The sequence below is a fragment of the Zootoca vivipara genome, chromosome 6 (assembly GCF_965207765.1).
Source record: "Zootoca vivipara chromosome 6, rZooViv2.hap1.1, whole genome shotgun sequence".
Taxonomy (NCBI): domain Eukaryota; kingdom Metazoa; phylum Chordata; class Lepidosauria; order Squamata; family Lacertidae; genus Zootoca; species Zootoca vivipara.
Genome location: NC_142589.1, coordinates 38,587,555 through 38,613,444, shown reverse-complemented (window position 1 = coordinate 38,613,444; position 25,890 = coordinate 38,587,555). Strand labels below are relative to the sequence as shown.

Below are 25,890 nucleotides of genomic sequence, written 5' to 3'. Positions count from 1 at the left end.
GAGCGCCAACTTGAATAAAATATTAGGGTTGGGGCAGGTAGGTTCCATCCCGCACAATTGATCACAAGACATGGCACGCACACACCATTTGAATAGCAGTGCCCATAAACTTTGGGGCCCCCAGTTGGCTCCTGCAATGGGCGCAAAGTTCTGGTGTTGTGAAAGAGGAACAAAAAGTTTTCTCTCTATCCACTTTCTGAGCTTTCCCGAGGAGAGCATTCCAGAGAGAAAGATGGTATTCACCACCCAGTTCACTTCCGACAGTGAGCACATGAGGTGAGGAGGCTCTGAAGACGGGCAGGGTCCTGTAGAGAGTAGATCCTTACACGACACGTGTACACACAGGTGGACTTAGGTGGATCTACAGAAAGTAGATGCCTTTGTGGTGCTGGAAAGCAAGCAAGCAGACAGACAGAGAGACACTCCCCAAGACAAGCAACCCATCATTTACCACTAGACTGCCGCTGTTACTTGAAGAAAAGCCTCTTTGCATAGGTAATGTTTATTATCGCCACTTTATAACAAATATTTAAATTACTACACAAGTAGTGTACCTTCTAAACTGGACAATTTTGCCCCAAAATCCGGGGGGGGGGGAGGTTAAAGCATTGGTGGCATAATATAGGTGCCTCTGAGTGTGTTCTGGGTGTTCTATGTATGCTTAGGGTGGAATAAGGAACCTGAGAAGTGCAAAGGATAATTTTCGTACGTATTGCGAAAATTGTGGGTTTTGTAGTTTTAAGGATGCATAAGCTTATTTGCCATGGGCTTGCATATGTGTGTTACTGTACTTGTGAGACTAAGGCTTCACACACCAAACATTACTCATGACTTCTCACAAAGAATCCTGGGAAATGTAGTTTACTCCTTTCAAAGCTTCAATTCCCAGCACCCTTAACAAACCAGTTTCCAGGATTCTTTGGGGGAAACTATATTTTTTTAATGTATTGTGTATGCAGCCAAAACGTACGCCACCACCCCCAAAATACCCTTTGCTCCTTTTGTGCTATCCTCCCAAATATTCTCATGTAGCACCCCCACTGCAAGGGGACCAGCCTGCGATATTCTTCCTCAAAATTAGGCTCGCCATACGTCAGGAAAATTCCTGACATGTCCTGGTTTGCGGGTGTAAAAATGGTGTCATGGGGGGAAATTAAGTGTCAGGCAAAATCTGGATGTGTGGCAACGCGATGGAAAAAGCAACGGAAACAGGTTCAAAAGCTCAACAATGTTGGGGTCCAACATTGCGGGTGTCAGGAATTTTACTTTTTGAAATATGGCAACCCTAGCAAAATCGTTAACTACCAAGGCCCCAAAGGGTCTTTCGGAGCCCAAAGGTCGCGCTCGGGAAAAGCCCTCGGAAAAAGCGACGAGCCTCCCTGCGCGCTGCCGGCCAATGGCAAAGCAGACGGTGAGCGCTGCTGGCAACAGCTCCGCCCACTTCTGACCTCATCTGCCCCGGCTCGGGTGCTCTAACTCATCCGGTCCTGCCGTGCCCGTTCTCTATTCTGCCCGACCGGGCAGTGCTCCCTAGAGGAAAGGTTCCGGCCCAGCCATGGCCGCCTCGGCACCCGCCCCGGCAACCCCGGAGCCAGCGGCGAAGCCGCTACAGGGCGCTATGAAGCTGGCCAGGGGCGCCCTCGAGCTGGACGCCGGAGACCGGCCGCGGGTGAGACGGGATGGGGGAGGGGCGGCGAACAGCTCCCCTCCGGCTTTAAAGGAGAGGGGAGGTTTTGCTCGGGTCGGAGTACGTGTGAATATGCGCATTCCGTGTTAGCCGCTGCCGGGGGTTTGGCATGGCTTTGAAGAGAGAGGAGAGGTTGAGGTGCCTTTGGATTCCCCAACCCCCCCCCCTCTGCCTGACGTCCACGGGGTCGGGACGGGGTGGGTCTCCTTCCTCTGCGGCGGACAAAGACCCTGCGGGGCATTCCGCTCCTTCTGCGCCAGCGGCCCATCCGGTGCTCAGCGCTGCCCAGCTCCCCACTTTCCTCGGCCTTGGCGGCCGGCTCCCTACCCTTGCTTTGGAAGCGCCCCTGCACACGCCTCGCATCGCTTCAAGCTCCGTATTGCGAATGCCGTCTGCGTCCGTTGCTTTGTTCCACGACTAGATTGCTGTCTTTAAAAAAACAAAACCCAAAAACAACGGTTATTCATGTGGTGCCTTCAGAGGGTTTCCTTTACTGGTTTCCTTAGGATTTAAATGCACCAGGCTGTTGCCCTCCAGATGTTTTGGACTACAACTCCCATCCGCCCCTGTTAGGGGCTGATGGGAGCTGTAGTTCATAAGATGATCCTGCTGGCTCAGACCAATGACCCATCTAGTCCAGCATCCTTTGGCCAACCAGATGTCTGTGGGAAACCCTCAAGCAGGGCCTGAGTGCAAGAACACTCTTAGCACTGTGTTTTCCAGCAATTAGTATTCAAGAGCATAGCTGCCTCCAACCATGGAATTCAAAACATCTGGAGGGTACCATGTTGGATCAAGCTAGGCCTTTCCCTTTCACGAACACTCATTTATTTGGCTTCAAGTTAGGATTAGAGCCTGCCGCACCCTTTTCAGGGCCAAGAGCAACATTTCTTTGTGGCCAACTTTTCAGGGGTTGCATGTCGGGGGGGGGGGCATGGCCAGAGGCAAAACTGAGCAGAGCAACAGATGTGGCATCATTATATTAAATGTTCCTGTAAATGGCCAATTGCCAAGAAAAGCCAACATGGCCACATTTTATCTCAAAAAAGGAAGCTTCCCCCAAATGAGAAGCTTCCCCCAAAAGGGAATGGTAAAAAGAAATGTGAAAGGCAAAGTCAAGAGATTCAAATCATTCCAAAATGCTTTGGAGATGTTTAAAAACATAATATTAGAAATTCCACTGGAGTGTATACTGCAGATCAGGAAGGTACCACCATAGCTGCCAAGTTTTCCCTTTTCTCGCGAGGAAGCCTATTCAGCATAAGGGAAAATCCCTTTAAAAAAGGGATAACTTGGCAGCTATGGGTACCACGAGGTCCAAGAAGACGCCAGTGCTGTTAGAGGCAAGAAGACTTCCTTTTAAAAGTGGAAGTCTTGTCCAAATGAAGGGAACAAAAAAAAGCACAAACCTTTGCACAGAAAGTGCATGCAGACAGCAAGGAATGCTAAAAATATATATTGAGCACATTGCTAAAAACATTAAGACTAACAAGTAATTCTTTAAATGTATTAGTAGCAGGAGACTTTCTTGGCAGGTGGTTGGTCCCTTTGGCACACGAGGTGTGCTAAAGGAAAATAAGGAAATTGCAGAGAAAGCAAATGAGTTATGTGGGTCTTGTCTTCACTATGGGAGATATAGGGCAGACCCCATGGCCTGAACTAACTTCTGCAAGAGGGGAGTATGAGAAACTGAGGCAGATACCGGTGACAAGAGAGGAACTTCTAGGCCTAAGAGACAAAAGAAAAATTATTGCGCTTGAATCCTACAGATCCCACAGGCATCTGTTTGGCCAATGTGAGAATTGGATGCTAGTCTAGATGGGCCTTTGGCTCTTCTTATATTATTACCCCCCCCCTGTTCTATAGCACCCCAAGTGCCAATATTTTCAGGGCTGACAGTGCAAATAGCACACTGCCTGAGAGAGCCGGCGCAGCATCCTCTGGGACAGGATTCTGACTCATGCCTCCCAAATTGTTGCAGCCAAGCATCTTGGACTGGTCTTGAGGATGGGAAGAGGAGGAGCGGTGTACCGATAGTGGGGACTTGCCCTGCTGAACTGAATTTCTCCCCTGTCTCCCTCTGATTGGCAGGAAGCCTACGTGGAATACCTGAAGAGCATCAGCTACATTTCCCAGGTCCTGTTGGAAGAGGCGGCAGCAGGCAATGGTGTGTCTAGGGTTTTGCTTTGCCGCTTAAGTGGATGCTCTCCTGGCTGGATTATGTTTCTCGTGGCTGGAAGGTGCCACTTCCCAAGGTGGCGGTGGGCTCCTGTGGATTGCTGAGCCCTTAGGCTGCCTCCGTGGCTCTTAAGAATGTGTTCTACAGGGGACTAGGAGGGCTGTTAGAAATAAGCAAAGACATCTGGATACTCAGGACCATAACAAATATTTGTAGAGCTCAGAGCCATCAACCAGTGTATTTGCTTAGGGAGTTGTGAACTCCGCTGTGCCCCACCCCACCAGGTTTTTCTGCTAGTCAATAACACCCCTCCTTTCCTGGGTAGTGAAGCTGGCTGGACAAAACTGGGCAGATTTTATGGCTCCATCTGGCATGGAGCCAGCCTTCAGAATGTCGAGGTGGAGGGACTCTGAGAAGGCCCTTTGTTAAGCTGCTGTTGGCTGGAGGCCCATTGCCAACTGCTGCAGCTCTTGAGTGTGTTTGTGGAAGGCTTTGGGGCTGCTCTTTCCTGATGCGGTTCCTGCAAGATGGGCCAATTGTTGTGGAGCAAGTATGGAGAGCATAGCCTTCCCGGCAAGATGAGGGCAGGGAAGGTGACCTTGTGGTTGATGATAGCGAGCCTGAGGATGTTTTACTTCCAAATGTGACGGGGCTGAGGCATTGCACTTTTTCTGTCCTTCCCTTACAGCGGATGGAAATGACATGACACCTGACACTCCCAAGATGCTGAAAGTGGCGGAGCAGTGCCTGGAAAGAGCCAAAAGCAGCATTGCCAAAATCGGTGAGGGGTGTCCCTCTCTCTCTCTCTTGCTTCATTTCTGTTATTAATTTTGTTGTTGTTGTTAAACTGTGACTTTAGGCTGAAATTCCAGGATGAAAGCTAAGGAGGGGGCTGCATGTTGAATATTCACATCAGTGAATTGTTCATAAATTGCATAAAAAGTTATAACAGCTCATTGCAAATCTTTCCGGGGATGGACTAGGGAGGCTCTGCGGTTCTTTGCTTTGCCCAACACTGTGCTGTTGTCTTTTCTCCCCGACACCAGGAAAAACTAAGGTGAAGCTGGCAGCAGCGGAGAGGATTTTGGGCCCTGCTCCTGTCTTCCGCCACCGCAGAGTCTTCTCGGATGAAGGCGGGAAGCTGTCACCTTTCCTGCCTCCCGAGATGTTCCAGAAGCTGCAAATTACAGAAGTGCAGTGTGCGAAAAAGTAAGGGGAGCCTTCTTGGTGTGCTGGTGCCTTGACTTGGGGGGTAAGGGAAGGGTGGTGGCTGAAGCTCCCAACCTTGTGCTGGAGATTCCTGGGATAACCAGGTCTGGACTGAGAGTTTCCCCTTTTGCTGCTGACCCTTTGAAGCGTTTCTGCTTCCTATACAGGGAGCTCACCCCTCTGGAGGAGGCATCACTGCAGAACCAGAAGCTGAAGGCCACCTACGAGGCTCGGCTGGCCCGCCTCAACCCCAGTCAAACCATGCAGAAGACATCGCTGGCAAGTGGGGCTTGTGGGTGCAGTGGGTTGCCTGGAGGATGGGTCCCAATAGGGCTTAAACTGAAGAAAGTAGGGAAAACTGTTAGGATTAGTGCTATCCTGTGCTGCTTCAGCAAGGACTGGTGTGATTTGTTTATATCACATGAGTATGAGAGAGTGGGGGGACGGAAGTCTGTCTTATCTGTTTCCTACTGAGAGTGTTATTGGTTTATTCAGTTTCGCTTCTGATGTGTCACAGTTCAGAGTGGTCTGTTCTATGGTAGCAGAGAGAGCAGATGAGATTATGAAGCCTCTGTATATAGTTTGCTAATAAAGTAGTTTTAGAACTACGCATTAATCTTTCTTCTCGCTGAAAGATGCCAGAATACCAGCGTGCTCTTCTCAGGAGAGGAGAGTCGCATATTGCCGGCACCCTGGACTGAAGGGGAGATGCCAGCCAGAGGTGTGCCAACCGGGTTACGCTCAGAGGCACTGGGGGTCTGCCGTCTCCCCCAGGGGCGTTTCCCAAGAAAAACCAATGGGCCAGTAAGACACAATCTAAATCAAATCCCTTATGAATACACAGTGGAAGTGAGGGACAGCTTTAAGAATTTAGATTTGTTGGACAGAGTGCCTGAAGAACTATGGATGGAGGCTCATAACATTATACAGGAGGCAGCAATGAAAACCATCCCAATGAAAAGGAAATGCAAGAAAGCAAAGTGGCTGTCCAATGAGGTCTTACAAATAGTGGGGGAGAGAAGGCAAGCAAAATGCGAGGGAGATAGTGAAAGATACAGGAAACTGAATGCAGATTTCCAAAAAATAGCAAGGAGAGAGAAGAGGGCTTTCTTAAACGAGCAATGCAAAGAAATAGAGGAAAACAACAGAATGGGAAAAACCAGAGACCTGTTCTAGAAAATTAGAGATATGAAAGGAACATTTTGTACAAAGATTACCATAATAAAGGACAAAAGTGGTAAGGACCTAACAGAAGCAGAATACATAAAGAAGAGGTGGCAAGAATCACAGAGGAATTATACCAGAAAGATATGGAGGTCTCGTACACCCCAGGTAGTGTGGTTGCTGACCTTGAGCCAGACATCCTTGAGAGTGAAGTCAAATGGGGCTTAGAAAGCACTGCTAATAACAAGGCCAGTGGAAGTGATGATATTCCAGCTGAAGTATTTAAAATCTTAAAAGATGATGCTGTTAAGGTGCTACACTCAATATGCCAGCAAGTTTGGAAAACTCAGCAGTGGCCAGAAGACTGGAGAAGATCAGTCTATATCCCAATCCGAAAGAAGGGCAGTGCCAAAGAATGCTCCAACTACTGCACAATTGCGCTCATTTCACACGCTAGCAAGGTTATGCTTAAAATTCTACAAGGCAGGCTTAAGCATTATGTGGACCGAGAACTCCCAGAAGTGCAAGCTGGATTTCGAAGGGTAGACGAACCAGAGACCAAATTGCCAACATGGGTTGGATTATGGAGAAAGCTAGAGAGTCCCAGAAAAACATCTACTTCTGCTTCATTGACTACACAGAAACATTTGACTGTGTCGACCACAGCAAACTATGGCAAGTTCTTAAAGAAATGGGAGTGCCTGATCACCTCATCTGTCTCCTGAGAAATCTCTAGGTGGCACAAGAAGCTACAGTTAGAACTGGATATGGAATAACTGATTGGTTCAAAATTGGGAAAGGAGTATGACAAGGCTGTATATTGTCTCCCTGCTTATTTAACTTATATGCAGAAATCATCATGCAAAACGCTGGACTGGGTGAATCCCAAGCTGGAATTAAGATTGCCAGAAGAAATATCAACAACCTCAGATATGCAGAATGCACAACCTTGATGGCAGAAAGTGAGGAGGAATTAAAGAACCTCTTAATGAGGGTGAAAGAGGAGAGTGCAAAATGTGGTCTGAAGCTCAACATCAAAAAAAACCAAGATCATGGCCACTGGTCCCATCACCTCCTGGCAAATAGAAGGGGAAGAAATGGAGGCAGTGGGAGATTTTACTTTCTTGGGCTCCATGATCACTACAGATGGTGACAGCAGTCACAAAATTAAAAGACGCCTGCTTCTTGGGAGAAAAGCAATGACAAACTAGAGAGCATCTTAAAAAGCAGGGACATCACCTTGCCGACAAAGGTCCATATAGTTAAAGCTATGGTTTTCCCAGTAGTGATGTATGGAAGTGAGAGCTGGACCATCAAGAAGGCTGATCGCCGAAGAATTGATGCTTTTGAATTATGGTGCTGGAGGAGACTCTTGAGAGTCCCATGGACTGCGAGAAGATCAAACCTATCCATTCTTAAGGAAATCAGCCCTGGGTGCTCACTGGAAGGACAGATCCTGAAGCTGAGGCTCCAATACTTTGGCCACCTCATGAGAAGAGAAGACTCCCTGGAAAAGACCCTGATGTTGGGAAAGATGGAGGGCACAAGGAGAAGGGGACGACAGAGGACGAGATGGCTGGACAGTGTTCTTGAAGCTACCAACACGAGTCTGTCCAAACTGCGGGAGGCAGTGGAAGACAGGAGTGCCTGGCGTGCTCTGGTCCATGGGGTCACGAAGAGTCGGACATGACTAAACGACTAAACAACAACAACACCCCAACAACAACAACAACACCCCATCCCACAATCTGATTTGGGGCCCCTTCTGGCACTTCAAATCCATCCTGATCCTGCCCAGGACAATCTGGGGCCAACCTGACCCACATCTCGGCCCTGAATTGATTTGCGGATCAGCCTATATGTTTAATTAAACATGTGGTCAGAAGCAGGAAAAAGAAGGCGCTTCCTTCAGTCCTGCTAGGGGCTGCTTCGCCAGAGTGTTCCCTGCAGGGAAGTGCTGGTGAAGCAGACCCCTGCAGAGAGCAGGACTGAACTTTCTGCTCACCAGGATTCCCTGTGGGGAATGCATTGGCAAAGCAAACCTTGAAGGGGCGGCCTGCCTCTCCTCCCTGCTCCCCACTGCCCAACTGCTTGCTTTTCAAGAGCCCTGGGAATGGAGCAGCATAGGGATTTGGGGAGTGGGGACAGCCTTGAAAATGTGGCACTGGGTTGGTGGTGGAAGGGGAAGTTGCAGCTCCTCTTCCTGGCTGATCCCTAAGTGTAACACAATGCAGAGCAGACCCCTACATTGTCCGTCTGGCTCCCCCGCTCTGGGCATGGGCTCCTCCCCTGGAGGTGCTTAGTTGCCTTCTGGTACCTAGCAGGCTGTGCCTCTGCCATCTCCTGTTCTTTAAGAAGCTACCGTAATTTCAAAAGAACAACCCACCTGCCACCATAGCAATTTCCTAATAGTAGTGATGGTGGTGCTGTTGTGCATAATGGGTGCACAACACCATCCATTGACAAATTGTACCAGCAATGAGAACATTCATGTGAAGCTCCAGGCTACAGAGGCTCCCACAGTTTCTGTGGTTGCTTGTGGAGGAAATGTTTTTGGTGTCCTCGTCCTTCTTCTTTCCCCACTCCTGGTCCAAACAGTTCTGTGAAGTGTAGCCTCAGTGCCATTTCTTTACCCTACAGACTCTTTCCCTTCAGCGCCAGATGATGGAGAACTTGGTGATTGCAAAAGCACGAGAAGAGACAGTATCCTTTTTTGGGGAAGATCCTTGGAGACGGCCAACTCAGTGGGGCAGGGACAGTTCCTTGTAGGTTCTCAGATCTGTGAATGGGATTAAATCATACCTGGGGTAGTCAACCCTGGTTCCCACCAGATGTTGGTAGACTACAACTCTCATAGAAACAGATGACTGACAGCAATGGTTCTCTAGGATTTCAGGCAGGAAGACTCTCCCAGCCCTACCTGGAGAAGCCACTGGGAATTAAACCCGGGACACCTTTTGTAGGCAAAGATGCATTGCCTCCCTCATCATTCCTAACTGCTGTCCCTGTTGGCTGGAGCTGAGCCCACAATACATAGAGGGCACTGTCTAGACCAGGGGTCACCAAACTTTTTCAGCAGGGGGCCGGTCCACTGTCCTTCAGACCTTGTGGGGGGCCGGACTACATTTTGAAAAAAAATATGAATGAATTCCTGTGCCCCACAAATAACCCAGAGATGCATTTTAAATAAAAGGACACATTCTACTCATGTAAAAACACCAGACAGGCCCCACAAACAACCCAGAGATGCATTTTAAATAAAAGGACACATTCTACTCATGTAAAAATATGCTGATTCCTGGACCGTCCGCGGGCCGGATTGAAAAGGCAATTGGGCCGCATCCGGCCCCCGGGCCTTAGTTTGGGGACCCCTGGTCTAGACTTCCCCTGCCCTAGTTATTCAGGGGCTCTACTCTGAATGAAGGTCTGGGTCTTTGTGCGGGAGATGATGGTTGTTACTGGGAGATCAGCTTTCGTGTCTCTGCTTTACTGAGATTGTCAAGGTGGGAGAAGAATGCTGGCAAACTGGAACGCCTCCAGGAGCGAGCTGCAGGGCAAATTGTAAAATGACAACCAGCTGGAGAAGTCTGGATTGTTCTAGCTGGTGCAGAGAAGGAGGAGGCAGCTGTTACTGGGCCTAAGGGTGCACAGAATAGTCCAGGCCTTGAAAAGGGAAATAGGAAGGCGAGCCACTTCTTGAGCAGAATGGCCAGAGGGTAAGCCAGGAAGCAGGGCTGGCCAGCTCTCGCCAACTTGGTGCCCTCCAGCTGCTTTGGACTACAACTCACATGAAGTCTGAGGTCATAGATGCCACAGCACTGTTGGGATCGGGGAAGGAAGGAAGGGGAAAGAAAGGGTGGAGAGCTGAATTGTGGGGAACTAGGTTGGAGGAAGCAGGGACCTCCCCTTTCCACCCTGATTTCAGTCACATTGGAAGGAAGAGCAGGGATGCCAACTCTTCCCTCTTGACCTTCCTGCAAAGCAGAGAGCCTCAGTGGAAGCTGGGAAGGGCTTTAATCAGCCAAGGGAGGGGGCAGAATGACTGAACAGGAGTGGGAGACTTAGAACCAGGCGCCTCCTTCGCAGGTGAGAGCAGACCCGGCTGCCCCTCCGAGTGTGCACTTGCAGTCTTGACCTTCCCTTGAGGCAAGAGCATCTCCCGAGTGCACATGCCACAGCTTGGCTTTGAAAGTGTGACAAGAGGGGTGGGCAAACTTGTTGGGACATCTTTGTTGCTTACACTTGCTGCTCTGAACTTCTTGCCTTGCTCCTGAACTCCTGAATCGTGACTTATGAGCCCTCATTCTCCTGCTGAGCCTTTCCTGCCACCTGCCTGAATAAAGCTCTCTTTCTTCCGGGGAAGAACCTCTGCCTGCATATGTTGGGGGGAGCCAGGATGCCCAGCTAGCATGGCCGTACAGTGATGGGCCTGATGGGAGTTGTAGTCCAAACAGTTGGAGGGCACCAAAGGCTGGCCCTAGTCTAGTGTCACATCTCCTGCTGTGAGCCAGGCAGATGCCTCTGGGAAGATCACAGTAGGGACCCAAAGGCAGCAGCCTTGCCTGTTTCTTTGTGTGTCATACCCAGCAACTGAGATTCAGTGGCTCTGACCCTGTAGGTCAAATCCCCCCCCTCCGTTAATAACCAGGGACAGACCATCACATTCTCCTCCATGGATTTGTCTTGCTAGCGGGTTGTAAACCTCTGCCCCTGATCTTCTTTTTTTAAATAGCTGGAAGCAGTTAGACAATCCTGCCATTGTCCCCGTGTCTTTCCCTGCCCCCTGTTCCAGGCTAGGCATGCACACTTCACCCAGACTCCCCTCCTTGGATTTCTCTTGGTAGACTTTGGAATCTCCCTCCCCTCTCTCCCGCACCTTGTATGGATGTCTGTAAGGTCAGATGCTGGTGGCTGGGCTCCTCTCTTCCCCTCCAGTGGCCCCCCTTCCCACCCCAACTGACCAGGAGGACTGGAGTTCGTCCCGGATGCCTCCTATGTTTACCTTCCCCTTGAGCATGTGATGCTTGCAAATGGAGGAAGAGGCCCCTTGTTGGCCTCTGGGGTGATTTGGTCACTCTGGCAGAGGCGGAGGAGGAGGGAGTGTTGGATTGTGAAACCTTAACTCTGCTTCCCTCCAGCTCCAGAGGAAGATGGAGGAGCGTCGGCTGAGGCTGCAGGAAGCGGCCAACAGGCGAGTCTGCCCTGTGGGGGCCAAGCAAAGCCTCCTTGTGCCCCCAGATTGTAGCTTGGAAAGGGAGGCCTGGGTGCTCTGCTCCCCCACTGACCCCGAGCCTTGTGCTTTCATCTCCTTAGGAGGTTTTCCAGCAATGCGGTGCTGACCCCAGAAGAGCAGGAGCAGAGGGCCATTTACGCCGCGATCCTGGAGTACGAGCAAGACCATGTACGTGCGAGGCCAGCAATGGGTGGTGTAGTTGGTTGTGACAGCACAAAACTGAGTGTCCTCTGCCTGGTGCCTCTCAAGGTCCAGCTCTGAAAGGATGTGGTCCTTTACTGGAAAGGGCAGGGGTGGCAGAGAGCCATGGGGGGGGGCTGAGTCTGGAAATGGGGTGGAGAGGCTAAATCCACCCAGCATTCTTGGTTGTGCTTGGGGGATTGAAAGGGGAGAGCTGCAGCTTCTCGGGAGAGCATGTGCTTAGCATGCAGAAGGGCCCAGGTTCAGCTGGGGTTGTATTTGGGGTTGGGAAAGGACCCGCTGCCTGGAAAAACCTGGAAAGCTGTTTCCGGTCAGTGTTGGCAATACTGAGCTGGGTTGACTTGGTCAAAGGCACCTTCCTGTGCTAAGCCTTCTCTTTGCAAATCCAGAATCATAACAGGAAGGGAATCTAAGGTCACTTAATGGGAAGTCTCCCGCCTCCCCCTGGCTGAAGGGTAGACTACTTATCCCCTTGCCTAGGCGGGTCAGACCCCTGAGGGACACCCCCCCCCAACACACACACAGCGGGGGGGGGGATGGAGGTGTCAACCAGCACCATGTTTGCAACTCAGTATTTGTGAAGTGGAAAGGGTGGCTGACCCAAGGTGATGGTGTTCTCTGCTCCCACAGGAGTGGCCAAGGTTGTGGAAAGCCCAGCTGAGGAAGAGCCCCAACGATCTGTCCCTGGTGCCCAAGCTCATCTCCCACCTCCTCAGGTAAGGAGCAATTGCTGTAACCTGTGTGGGCTTTGCTAGGAGGCCTTGGGCAGGAGGAATTACTGCAGTGTGTAATATGTGAGACTGCCTCTGAAGATGGTACAGAAACTTCAGCTGGTACAAAATTCGGTGACCAGGTTGCTACCGGGGCAAGACAATTTGAGCATATCACACCGATCTTGTCCTGACTGCACTGGCTGCCAATCAGTTTCGAGGCCCAATTCAAAGTTCTGGTTTTGACCTATAAAGCCATAAATGGCTCAGGACCACAATACCTCAAGGACCATCTCTCTCCATATGAACCTACCCTGAGATCATCCTGTGAGGCCCATCTTCATGTGCCTCCTCAGAAGAGGTCTGGAGGGTGGTAACACAAGAATGGGCCTTTTCTGCAGTGGCTTCCCACTTGTGGAATGCTCTCCCCAGGGAGACTCACCTGACGCCTCCATTATATATCTTTAAGTGTCAGGCAAAAACTTTCCATTTCTCTCAGGTCTTCGGCTAATTAAACAATCTATGGCCTTTTAAACTGTGTTTGGAAGGTGGGGGGGTATTGTTTTCGTTTGTTACTATGTCTATACTCTTGTGTTTTTACATTGCATTTTTGGATAATTGTATTATTATTTTTCAATTACAATCCAATAATAGCCTCATTATAACAATATCAATTTATAATACAATTACTAATGCCATTTTTTCAAATACTGAATTATATAATTTAGATAAGGTGACCGCCTTCATGCTAGAATTGATGGTTTGATGGTTTTATTTTTTTTCTGCGTTCCAAAATCTTATTACATTCTGGTCATAATAATAATAATAATCCCTTATACAACAACTGCAATATTTACATTGTAATAACTTACATTGTAAACTGCTCTGTGACCCTCTGACGAAGGGCGGTGTAGAAATTTAATATTTTTTAAATGGTGGTAGATGATTGGGGCCCAAGCGGGGGGGTGGCCTTGAGGTTGCCTGTGAGTGCCTCTCTCAGCATTGCCCAGGCTCCTGCAATAAGAGATGGCAAGGGGAAAGCATTCATCAGCTGCTGGGGAACTGCCTGCCCCGTGACTGTCTTCAGACAAGTCATTGCCTGAGCATCTGTCAGAAGCTTTGGAAGGTCTTTTCAAGAATGGCTTATGAGGTGCATAGCCTGGATTTTCAGCCAGCTAATATTTTGGCTTCTAGCACATAATCAGACATGTGCTCTCCTCCCAATCTGCCTTGCAGAAACGTGAAAATAAACGGGGGGTGGGGGTGGCACCCTGAGCTCCTTGGAGGGAAGCTGGAGAAATAAAAGCAGAGTTGTCACCACCTAACTTCTACTGAGAGTCGACCCACTGAAATTAATAGACCTAACACAGTAATGCCCATTAATTTCAATGGGTCTGCACTGAGCTTCACTAACAGTAGATACAACACAAATTGTTTTGGTTGGCTGTGCATGCTTACTTGCTTCCAAATGAACTTGCCAAGCAGTGGTGGAAGAGTACAGTATCTGTGGGGCCCTCCAGAGGTTGGTGGGCTCCCACTCCCCTCTGCCCCAGCATCTGGCATGGCCAATGGTCAGGACTGATTGGAACTGGAGTCCCGCAACATCTGGAGGCCCCCACAGATCTTCCCTGCCCCTGCTATGTAAAGGGTGCTGCTGCAAATCTCTTAACACCCACAGACCCCAAACCTTTCAGGAGGCAGCTGCTGCAAAGCTTAGATAAATGAAGGTAAGGATGTGACCCTGCACAGACTCCCCTGAGGTCATCCCTCCTTTCACCTGAGGGTGTTGTGTTCATTTTATGCTGTCATGAGTTCTAGGAACCTTGAACCCTTTTCGGTTAAAGTCCATGTCAGCTCTTGGGCAGTTGACTTCTCTGCACCTTTTGGCCAAAGGTGGCCTCCTTGTCTTGTTCTGCCCCAAGAGAGCAAGAGAGAAAGTAGTGCAGCCCCCAAAGGGAATGGGTCCATTGGTGTGGGTCCTTCCTACCATGATTCTCGTAACAAGTCCCTCGTTTCCTTGCCTCCAGCTTTGCGGATCACCCCATCTGCCAGCTGCTGCGGAAGCTGCAGTGCTCGGCCTACAGCCGCGTCTATCCACTCGTGAGCTGGGGCAGAGCAGACGCTCGAGCCGCTGGGAAGGTCTCCCGAGGCCTTTCCCTCTCCTCCTCTCTGGACGCCGAGACCTTCCTCTCGCCAGCCCCCGAGGGCCGGAGGCTGCGGTCCTCCCAAAGCATGCACTCCATGTTCTCCGTCCAGGAAAACAACAAGCTCAACCTGCGGCACAGCGTTTCCAGTAGCCCCCTCATCGAGGACCCCAGCCTGAGCACCCCAGAGCGGAGCCTGCCTCGTGAGGAGCCAGCACCTGCCCTGGCAGAGAAGGAGAGTTCCTTCGAAGATTTGGAGCAGTTCTTGTCTGCCTCCGAAACCTGGCCTTCAGGGCCCCTGAGAGAACCCCAGGGCCCGCCGGCCCGGAGGAAGCTGTCGAGCCAGCAAGAGCAGCTCAAAGCGGTCGTGAAGGACATTCACAACTCCATTGGTGAGAGCAGCTTAATTTGTTTGCAAGAACGAAAGAGCCTTTTGCATTTATTACGGAGTAAGGCTTTTGTGCGTTAGGAGTCCGTTTCATCCAATGCATGCAATTTTGTCTCGTGTTGCAAACACATATTATATTATTAGGGCTGTAAAAAGCAAAGTAAGAGGGAAATGAAACACAGAGCAAATGAGCAGTGCTGGTTCACAAATCTGTTTTGGACAACGCAGACATCCTGGCATCAGTACACCAGTTAACACTCATAACTTTTTTTTAAAAAAAAATCCTTTCTCTTGGTTCTGGTTTTTAAAATGTAGAATACCTTCTATCTATAAGCTCAGAGCAGTTTACAAAAGATTTTCACAATAAAAACCACCACCAAGTCTTTTGCATCAGGCACAGGGCAGCCGGCCATGGGGGGGAGGGGTGGCCACTGACCTGGGGGGGGGAGGGGGTGTTGTGAAAGTGGTAAGGATGTGCCAAATCCTAGAAAGTTGCAATGGATGCAAGGATGTGAGAATTCAAAGTCGAGGATTTGACCTCAGCTTCGCCCACCTGCTTCATCATGCTCTTTTGATTTTTAAAAATCAAAACCAGCAAGCAAACCTTGGGCCGCTATCCCGTCTCTGCCAAGAACATCAGGCAGAGCCCCACAAGTCCTCTTTTGAAACCATCCAGGCAAGCGGGCATCATCCCCACATCCTGTGGTGGCAAATTCCATCCATCAGCCTCCCCGCTCTGCCTAGCGCCCAGCCTATTGCCTTCCAGTTGTTTTGGACTAAAATTTCCATCAGCCCCAGCATCATACTGGCAGGGGCTGATGGGAGTCGTAGTCCAAAACAGATGAAGGGCACCGAGTTGTCGAAGGCTGCTTTGAAAGATTCATCTTCTGTGGCTCCCTAGGGCACCACCAGAGGGCAGCACTGCCTCCTTGGAATCCTTGTCTCCAAAGGCTGTAAGGTTGCTGAATCTGTACCTACAGAGTCTTAGGTGGGAGAATAGAGAAAAATCCACACACATGTGCTGAAAATGTTGGTTCACTAGTGGCTGGTGCCCATTGGGACAGGAGGCAGGGAGACCAATAGAGTTCCAGAGCCAGGAAGCTTCCTCCTTCTACACAGCCAAGACTTGAGATGCAGCAGGAGGAACCTGCCAGCCAGTTCACACAGGCAGGAGCTGGCTGAGGGCAGGCGGTGGTTTGGGGGCAGTGTCCCATATGGTGCCCCCCAAATATATATATATATATATATATATATATATATATATATATATATATATATATACACAGTGGTGCCTCGCTTAACGAATGCCCTGCTTAACGAAATTTCCACTTAACGAAAGGATTTTTCGAACGGAGGTTGCCTCGCTAGACGAATCCGTTTTACAAAAAATTCGTCTAGCGAATCGCAGTTTCCCATAGGAATGCATTGAAATTCAATTAATGCATTCCTATGGGCAAAAAAATTCAATGCATTCCTATGGGATTCGCTAGACGAATTTTTCGTTATAAGAAAAGACCCGTGGAACGAATTAAATTCGTCTAGCGAGGCACCACTGTGTGTGTGTGTGTGTGTGTGTGTGTGTGTGTGTGTGTGTATATATTAGAGCTCAGCAATATATATATATTTAAAATAAAATGGATCTGTTGCTACACATAACAGGATCTGATTTCCTAGCATTATTCTGATATTTGATATTTCCCTTGCAAGCAGAAGGTCCCAGGTTCAATCCCCAGTATCATCTCCAGCTAGGGCTGAGAGACATCCCTGCCTGAAATCATGGAGAGCCAATCAGTCTATAGGATACTGAGCTGCATGGACCAATGGTCTGACTTGGTATAAGGCAGCTTCTTGTGTTCCTGTAATCTAAGTTAACAAAAAGAGAATAGCAAAATGGGAGAGTGGTAGAGTGCAGTGTAAGAAAGTTCTGACTTTTCCCATGAATGCTATTATTATTATTATTATTATTATTATTATTATTATTATTATTATTATTATTACCAAATGTCAATTTTTAAAAGAAAAATAATTCTTTTTAGTGCCCCTGCTTGCTGGTGTCCCAAGGGTGTGCTCAGTCTGCCTTATTGAATCAATTAGTAAGTTGGAGTTCTTGACTGAGAATCACCCAAAAACAATAAGAGGACAAGAACTCAGGCCACTGTAATAATAAGGTCCTTTTTATGAAACAGGTGATGCAATGATTTCAAAATTCTCTTCTATATGTGGATTTATTTATCAGGTGAAGTGTGTATGTCAGGTATGTCTGATATCAGATCAGGACAGGGCCCTGTTTCGAATATTCTTTCTTCATCAGCAACGTCTTGGTGTCAGCGTGTACATCACCAAGACGTTGCTGATGAAGAAAGAATATTCGAAACAGGGCCCTGTCCTGATCTGATATCTGACATACCTGACATACACCACCTGATAAATAAATCCACATATAGAAGAGAATTTTGAAATCATTGCATCATTTGTATCATAAAAAGGACCTTATTATTGCAGTGGCCTGAGTTCTTGTCCTCTTGTCGTTTTTGGGTCAGTCTGCCTTATTGGCTAATCGAGCACTTCCTTAAAGGACCCGCCTTCACTGTGTTGGTTTCATTTGCTCGCCACCCTGTCAGTCCACCTCCTGGGCTGCCTTGTGGAAGTGTCCTGCGCCAGTCACTCCCTGGAGCCTTTCTGGCTTGCTCTGCCTGAATCGTTTCTCTCCCCAGATAGGCTGCTCTCCCTGACTTTGCTGGCCTTTGAGGGCCTGAACACAGCGGCCTCCAAGGACCAGTGTGTGGCACGTTTGGAGGAGGCTTTTTTTGCCCCACTCTGGGGGCCTCTCCTGGCTGTGTACAGGTAAGGGGGCCATGCCTTTTCTGGCGGGACTTTTCGCAGCACAGCAGGCGGGGCGAGAGCCACCGGTTGAAAAGCCCTGTCTTGTGGACAGTTGCTTCCACTTGGGAGGGAGGATATTGGGCCACCTACCTGGTGGAGGGGCGGTTTTGCCTTGTATTGATGACTTGTATTGATATATTGTTTATTTCATAACATTTATATGGCGCTTGATTGTAACCCTCAAAGCGGTTTACCAAAAAAAGCAATTAAAACCGTAAGTGAAAAACAGTTGCTGAAAACATTCAGATGGCGATTAAAATCAGTGCTATGCTACAGCTGTTTGCTGTTGAATTAAGAGTAAAATGCATTTTCTATGGATCTGGGTTGGGGCCTGTGAGTTTGGGAAACCCCACAACGTCCATTCAGGCTGTTCCTTTCTCTCCCCCTTTGCCCCCTCCCCCACAGGAATGTCTACAAAGCCCGGGAATCAGCCCTTTCCAAGATCATGGAGCTGCAGAGAAATACACCCCCCTCTGAAATGGGGATCTCTTCCAAGCTGCTCCCCCAGGGGAACGCCACCTGGGGAATTGGATCCTACCCGTACTGCGCCGCTGTGCAGGAGCTGATGCTGATTCCTCTGGGCAGCTGCCCTCAGAAGAAGCTGGAATGCATAGGTGAGGCTACCTGATGCAAGTGAGGTGCTGAGCACCCAAGCACTGGAGACCTGTGCAGAATCCAGAACAATCGGTGCATTAAATACTTGGCAGACTGCATGTCCGTCTATCTAGAGTGTTGGTGGGGAAGAAACCTAGGAACAGAGCCAGGCCTTTGGCCCATCCAGCTTCATGCTGTATTACACTGACTGGCAACAGTTCTCCAAGGTTTCAGGAAGGGGATACTCCCCTATTGGGGGCTGAATCCAAGCATCACACCGCTCTCCCCTCCTGTGGTTTCCAGCGACTGGCATGCGGAAGCATCGCTGCCTCCAGCCATGGAGACAGTAGCCACTGAGAGCCCTCTCCTCTACGAATTGCTCCATTCCTCTTTTTAACGCCATCTAGGTTGGTGAGCTGCATGGGCCTGATAACTGACTTTGTATTGTGTTCCTATGGCACCTCTTTTTAACATGCACACTGTCTTTTGGCTGCCGTTCCCTGCAGTGCGGACATTGCGTGTCATCTGCGAATGTGCTGAGGAGTACTGTGGGGGCCAGGAGGGCAGGCCCCAGCCGGCATCGTCTGCCATGTGAGTACTGCAGCCCAAGGCCTTCCTGTGTGGAGAAGCAGGCAGAAACTGAGCCCTGGGTTGGCCCTGGGTGGCAAGAGGTTTCCTCTACCTTGGAGCCTGCCCCTTCCTCGAGGCGTGGGCTGCTTCTCCTTCCTTCCTTCCTTCCTTCCTTCCTTCCTTCCTTCCTTCCTTCCTTCCTTCCTTCCTTCCTTCCTTCCTTCCTTCCTTCCTTCCTTTGCACAGGCCCTCCCCTCCCCTCCTCTGCTGTCTGGAGCTCCCGGCGCTGCCATTGACTCACTCTCACTGGCTCCAGGCGCTCCGCTGCCCAGACATGCACCCAGCAAGGGGGCTCGGCCTTGATGGATCCCTTGCGACAGCGGGGCTCCCTGCTGTGTCCAGCCAGAGTGCCGGTCCCCGCGCCTGTGGACCGAGCCCGAGTCTGCCAATTAAGGAGCTTGGATCTGTCAGAGGGACTTAGCCCACAAGCTGCAGAAGGGCAGCGGGGAGGGAGGGAGGGGGGAGCGGCTTCCCAGCCAAGCAGCGCCTAGCCAAGCAAAGGGGGAGGGAGGACTGTCAAAAGAATTAAAGTGGGCGAGGGCAAGACAGCCCAAGGGCTTCTGGGGCAGAGCTCCAGGCCAGGCAGGAGGGGCCCTGAGTCTTGGGACAAATCTGCCAGGCTCCCCACTGAGCAAGGAGAAGGAATGCAAGGGTGGTGGGGCCTGACTCCAGGGGTGCTTTGTCTCTCCTGTTCCCCACATTCCATGGCTATGCAAGGGGGGAGCTGCTTCCTCTCCCCTGGCCGCCTTGCGTCAGAGCGCCTTCCGACCACTGGCTGCTGGGAAAAGGCCCTGGCATCTGAGCAACAGCTGACAAACTGACCAGCCTCCCTCCCTCCCTCCCTCCCCTCCCCTCCCCCCTCTCTCTCCCTCCCTCCCTCCCCCCCCCTCTCGTTACAACTGTGGTGCAAAAAAAAGTCTCCTTAGGTTGTATGAGTAGCTTGTTTTGCCTTTCTTGGGCTGGCTTGCTGGCTTACTTGCCCTCCTGGTCACACCCCTCCTCATTTCCACCCTACAGTGTTGTTTGCTAAAATGCATTCTAGTTTTTTAAAGTTTGCTTTATTGTTTTCTTATAGAATTGTAGAGTTGGAATGGACCCTAGTCCAGCTGCCTGCCATGCAGGAATCCCAGCTAAAATGGCAAAGCAAGAAGCAGTGTTAGAACAAAAGCTTTCCAAAGATGTGAGGTCAGATTGCATCCCTTAAGTTGTGTCAACATGCATTCTGTCCACCTTTAGCAAGGAGAAGCTGTGCCCATGAGCAGAGCCTTCTCTGCAGAGGCCCCCAGCAATAAGGGCTGCCTTATCCATTCCCTGACAGGTGTTTTTCGGCACAACCAGACAACTATGAGCTTGCAATGCATTTTGGGGGACTCTCATGCATTTTGGAAATGCACCTCCCCTTGCAATGCTTTGGCCATCACAGTGTGCTGGGTACTCGCTAGCTGCCACTTGCTGAGCCAGATCAAGCAGCACCTCTGGGCACTTCTTGTGGGACCCCTGAGCCAGCCCTCCCTGCAGTGTGGGCCACAAAGCTGATGTGGAATTTTGTCTTGCAGTGGTGCTGATGATCTCCTTCCCATCCTTTCCTACGTGGTCCTCAAGAGCAACCTACCCCAGCTGGTCTCGGAGTGTGCTGCGCTGGAGGAGTTCATCCACGAAGGGTAGGCAGCAGGGAAGAAGCGCCTCTGTCGGCCGCTGCGACAAGCAGGGGCCAACCTCTCTCTTGAAGAGAAGGCAGGCAGGCAGGCGAGCATATCAAAAACATATCCCAGTTGAAACTTGCACTTAAATCTTAAGAACCAGAGGCCAAGTTTGGAGCTCTCCTGGACAAAATCCCTGTTGGAAGTTTCTGCATCAGGCTTTGTAACCAGAAAAGATGTGGTTTGGGGTGTAATTTAATGGCTGGCTGATTCAGACGTCATGCTTGTCTGTTCATGTATGTTTTTTAGGTGCTAAATGCATACTCTCCAAGCCTTATAGCAAGTCAGACCACTGGTCCAGCTAGCTCAGTGTTGTCTGCACAGACTGGCAGGGCAGTTCCCTACAGGTTTTAGATCATGCGTGTGTGTATAAATATTTTCTCAGCCCATCCTGCAGATGTTGAGGACTAAAGCTGCATGCAGAGCGAGTGTTCAGCCACTGAGAATAGTTGAGGGCATTTCATGCCACAGCAGCTCCTCGTCACCGGGCATAGTTCTGTCCCCCATTCCTTGGGTGGTTTGGGATGGATTCCTTTGCTCCAGAGGGGATCTAGTGCCTCACTCCATCCCCTTCTCCAAATTTCTGGGGCCATGAGCCTTCACCCACAGGCCCACCCAAGGCAATACAATCTGGCTGGCGACAGACACAGACACCATTGCCTAAATCTGGCCGAGTCTAGCCCTGCCCACCCACGATTTCCGTGCCGCCCGCCTCCGCATGGGGAAGGAGTCCCTCCACCACCACCTCAGGCTGTCGGCTCTGCTTACACGGCCTGCCAGCTTTGGAGTCTGAGCAAGACGCAGCCAGCATGTGGGTGAAGCTGCCAAGGCATAATCAGACTGGACAGGCGCATGGGGATCGCGGCTCGGCTCTGGAGCCTCTCCTCTCCAACCTTGCTCTGTTTTGACTGGGAAATGTCCCCATTTCGAGCCCAGAGGCCTCCGCAGATAACCCAGAAGCTGCCTAGTGGCCCGGTCACAGCCAGGCAAGCAGCCAATTGCAAACTCCAAAAAGCTGTCTTTGTTTTTCTAACTTTTCTGTTTTCAGTAGATACTTCCGTGATTTGTTTCTTGTCCCTGGAGGGGCTCAAAGCCTTCCTAGCTGAGCTTGTTCATTATCTGATTGACTGTCTTTTTGGTTTATGCTGCTTTGTCTCAAAAGACTGCAGGGATGAGCACTGAGAACAGCACCCAGCCAGCATAACTTTACCGCCATCCTCTCCTTTCTGCTCTGTTTAGGCTTTGAACATTTGCCCTGAGTGCAGAAGAGATCTGGTTAACTCCAAAGCTTGCTCCAAGCATCTTAATTACGAATCCCATCTTTTTTTTCTCTCCTTAAAAAAAGCTTTGCTCTTTCCTTCTGCCTTCAGTAGACAAGTCCTGCAGGTGGCTGAGACCAAGGTCACCATCTAGTTCATTGTACCTTGTCCTGCAGTGGCCAGCCAGACGTCCCCATGGGAAGCCCACACAGAGGAGAGATTGGAGGACAATTGGACTTCTTCCCTGAACATTCCCAGCATCCCAACATTGAGAGCCAGGCTGCCTCTGAACCTGGAGGCTCCACCTGGCCACCATGATTGACACAGCATCCTCCATGAAATTGGGCAGTGCATTCAGGACAGACAAAAGAAAGTACCTCTCCATGCAGTGCATGGTTAAATTTGCTCCCACATGAGGAAGTGATGGCCACCAAGTTGTGTGGCTCCAAAAGAGGATTAGACCAATTCATAGAGGATGCGGCTACTCACCACGATGGCCATGCTCCCTCCACCGTCGGAGGCCATCTGCCTCTGAATGCCAGTTGCCAAAACCTCAGGCGAGGAGAGGGCTGTTGTGCTCAGGTTCAGGTTGCAGGCTTCTCATTGAGGTGCCTGGGGGTCACTGTGAGAACAGGATGCTGAACCCGATGGGCCATTGGCCTGATCCAGCAACAAGGCTCTTTGTTGTCGACGTCGACACTTTCATTGTCTTTTCTCAGATTACCTTATTTTGGCAAGAAACGCAACAGACTGCAACAAGAATATAAAAACAAAACATGCATAGTTTGGTTCTCTTCATATGTTCATTCAAAGTTGCCCAATTCCACAAATTAATGCAGGGTTCTTGCCCGTCCTGAGTTCTAATACGATGGGAGAGGGAGAGAGAAAAAATACATCTAATTTTCTTGCTTGCATACCCTCTACTACAGGTGTTGCCTGTTGGCTTTAAGGCCCTGAGAGTTTCAGCTTCTCCAGCCAGCCACTTGGACATTGCTATCTGCCTGATATCTCTCCCTGCAGATGCTGAGCTGATCTTTCACTGACACTCTCTCGTTTCCTTGCCAGGTATCTGATTGGCGAGGAGGGGTACTGCCTGACCTCCCTGCAGAGTGCCCTCTCCTACGTGGAATCCCTTCGCCGTCCCATCCTGCAGAAGTAGCTGAGCTCTGCCCCGGGGTGCCAAGGCGACGGCCTCCCCCTCTCTCCTTCTCCCTCGGGTGGGGACACTCCTGCCCCCTTCCTCCAGTCTGCGAGAAGACAGCTTGCGGTGTTCTCCAGAGGGGCCCACCTTTCCCCCCCTGCCTGCAGAAAACAAACCTGCTGAGGAGGAGGAGGCCTCCTGCCCCTCCCTGGTCTCTATGCAATATTGGCCAGGGACGTCTTCATAGCCTGAAATGTTGGAAGGGGGTCCCTGCCTTGCAGCGTGGACTGGATGTGGGAAGGGGGTGGTATCTGACGCTACCCTGGCTTGGGGAGGGGTGCTTCTCCTGAGCCTCGATTTGCTGCTGACTCTCTGCCTGGAGGCACTTGGTGGGGGGGGGGGCAACGAGGATCAGGCTGTTTCCCTTGGCTAAGGAGAATCCTCTGTCCCTGTCCCTCCCCAGATCCATTGTATTTGCTGCTGGGTCCAAGGAGCCAAACCCCTCTGCCCATCATAATGTGGGAACTCCTTTTAGTATCTGCAAGAGCAGTGATGGGCACCTGCCTAGGCCAGCATCTCCTGCCACCACTACCACCACCACACGGCCTGCATGCTCCCTCTTGCGTCCTTGCTTTTGCTACATGGGTGGTCTGCGGTGGGGAATCAGGAAAAAGGGGGCAAGGAGCAGAGATCCTGCTTGGATTCATACTGTGAGGTAAGAGAGGGGAGTCTGATGTTGTGTGTGTGTGTGAGAGAGAGAGAGACGTATGGATGTTAAATGCATGTAGGCTTGTGAAACAGGGTAAGACTGGCTCTTATCCACTCCCACTCACTGAAATCATGGGATCGGTGCAGTTTTTAGAGGCTGTTTGCACTGCCTCCCAAATGAATGGATTTCAGAAAGGTGTGTGTGTGCGTGTGCGTCTCAGAATTTGCACGATCTACTGAAGATAAGCTTTGGGCCAGAGTGGAAGCAAAGCCCTGGACCATGAGCATTTTGAGGCCTCTGGATGAATTTGCACAAAGCCCCTGCAGGTATGTTGCCTGAGTTGCAGTTGAGCCATGCACTGGCAGGACTTCTCTCTGCTGCTACGTTTTCCGGAGGGGTCAAACGGGACTTTGGGAAGGGAGGCCCTGTGATACCTGCCTGAGCCACACCTGCGCTGTAAGCCCCTCCAAGCTGGGGGCAGGTTTCGGCGAGCAGAATGGGGAGCAGCAGGTCTGATGGGGGTGATCGTCCTCTTTACTCCTACTGTTATTATTATTGTGAATATTTATTTATGATCACACTCCTCACGCTTTCCTCCAAGGAGCTCAAGCTGGCTTACATGCTTCTTCCACGTGAGCCTCACAACAGCCCTGTGAGTTTGGCTAGCCCCGCTGCTGCAAAGACACATGGGCTGCTGTTAAAGGCAAGGAGCAGTGAACATTGTAAAGTAACAGGGGTCCAGCTGCTGCTGTTCATGCTCAGTGCTGCCGCCTCCTGCAGTGCCTCTGCCTGGCCAGCCATGACTCCTCGAGCCTAAATTGCTGGTTCCTTCCCTTTCCAGTTGTCCAGCTTTGCTCTCAATGGGCTGTAATAAACACACTGTCTTCTGGCTGCTCAGCAAGTCGTGTTTTTGTTTTTGTTTTAAGTGGGGAGGGAGCATTGGTGGTTGGGTGGAGACATGCTTTTATGAGCTCTTCCCCTCCACTCAACATGGCATCAGTTTGGGGGATCATAAAGCCAGCTTGCCTGATCATCGGATGAATTTAGTTGGCCACACACTTCAAGGAGATAGCAATAGACCAGACCTGCACAGGAGCGGAGGGGTGATGAGCTGTTTGTAGCTCACTGGAGGTATTCTAAGCAGGGCCTATTTTCACCCCCTCCCACCTTTTTGCAGGAAGATGTGAAGACCAATCACAGACTCGTCAACAGTGTGCAAAGCGCCACACTGCTTTTATCTTCTGTACTGCTCTTCCTCTCCCTGGATTCAACAGCACTGGGTTGGTGCAGGGGGTTAGTGTCAGTCTCCCACGCCCGTTGCAGCTGCCCATGCAACCATGCTATGCCAACCACTTCCTCTTCCATGTGAGAGTTGTCGTGAGAATATGCCATTTCTGTGGAACCCAGCAAAGAGTGGGCAGAAAACTGAACTGGGGCAAGTGGAGAGATCAGGGAGGTATAGAAAGGATGGTCCTGGCTTCAGCCCTGAGATGTTGGGGAAGAGAGCCCAGCAGGGCTGAGCGAGAGAGAATGTGCAAGGAGAAAGGGCAGTGTTCATCAACCTTGGGTCCTCAGGTGTTGGACTACAACTCCCATCATCCCTGACTAAGCCGGCAGGGGATGATGGGTGTTGTAGTGCAACAAAAGCTGGGGACTCAAGTTTGAAGAGCACTGGTCTAGAGGAAGAGGAGGTGTAGGCGACATATGTTTGGGAGTTCAGAGATGAAAAGTGGGCCAAAAGAGACTTAAAGCCCACCGAGTTAAAATAGTAACAAAAGTTCTGTTGCATGCACCAAAATCTCCAAGCGGCAAGACTCCAGGGGGTTCCTGTGCTTACCCAGGGTTCAGTTTCCTTTGAATGAAGGTCATGGGAGTCTTTAAGAAATATAGTTTTATTTAACACTCCAGCAGGTCTTGCTTCCTCATTTGGTTTCCAGGGAAGCCCCAAACCACAGCTTTGGGTCCAACACAGAGCAAGACAAGCCTCTGTGTCTCCAGCTTCCAATATCAGCCCAAACACACAGCCAGCCCCACCCCTTTCTCCCTCCTAGGATGACTT

At 50.4% G+C, this 25,890-nt stretch overlaps 1 protein-coding gene across 2 annotated transcripts; it reads left to right on the top strand.

The window, feature by feature from the left end:
- The first annotated feature begins 345 nt into the window (after positions 1 to 345).
- VPS9D1 (VPS9 domain containing 1) lies at positions 346 to 24,728 on the top strand. 2 transcript variants are annotated; one of them, XM_035117497.3, is made up of 15 exons: positions 346 to 495; positions 3,779 to 3,854; positions 4,555 to 4,647; positions 4,913 to 5,075; positions 5,243 to 5,354; positions 8,880 to 8,942; positions 11,378 to 11,430; positions 11,553 to 11,640; positions 12,304 to 12,389; positions 14,411 to 14,919; positions 17,630 to 17,759; positions 18,204 to 18,412; positions 18,899 to 18,983; positions 20,579 to 20,683; positions 23,047 to 24,728. In XM_035117497.3, exons 3-15 carry the CDS (start codon positions 4,569 to 4,571, stop codon positions 23,138 to 23,140), a joined length of 1,776 nt encoding a protein of 591 aa, XP_034973388.3. In that variant the 5' UTR covers positions 346 to 495; positions 3,779 to 3,854; positions 4,555 to 4,568; the 3' UTR covers positions 23,141 to 24,728. The 2 variants fall into 2 exon arrangements, with proteins under 2 accessions (XP_034973388.3, XP_034973387.3); XM_035117496.3 differs by lacking the exon at positions 346 to 495 and adding an exon at positions 1,443 to 1,669.
- Positions 24,729 to 25,890: the final 1,162 nt, after the last annotated feature.

Excerpts from the sequence above, each read along its gene's own strand:
- VPS9D1 (XM_035117496.3), top strand. The coding sequence starts at position 1,556 with ATGGCCGCCTCGGCACCCGCCCCGGCAACCCCGGAGCCAGCGGCGAAG. Across the intron at positions 5,355-8,879 it reads CCATGCAGAAGACATCGCTG|ACTCTTTCCCTTCAGCGCCA; the intron begins GCAAGTGGGGCT and ends TTTACCCTACAG. Across the intron at positions 12,390-14,410 it reads CTCATCTCCCACCTCCTCAG|CTTTGCGGATCACCCCATCT; the intron begins GTAAGGAGCAAT and ends CCTTGCCTCCAG.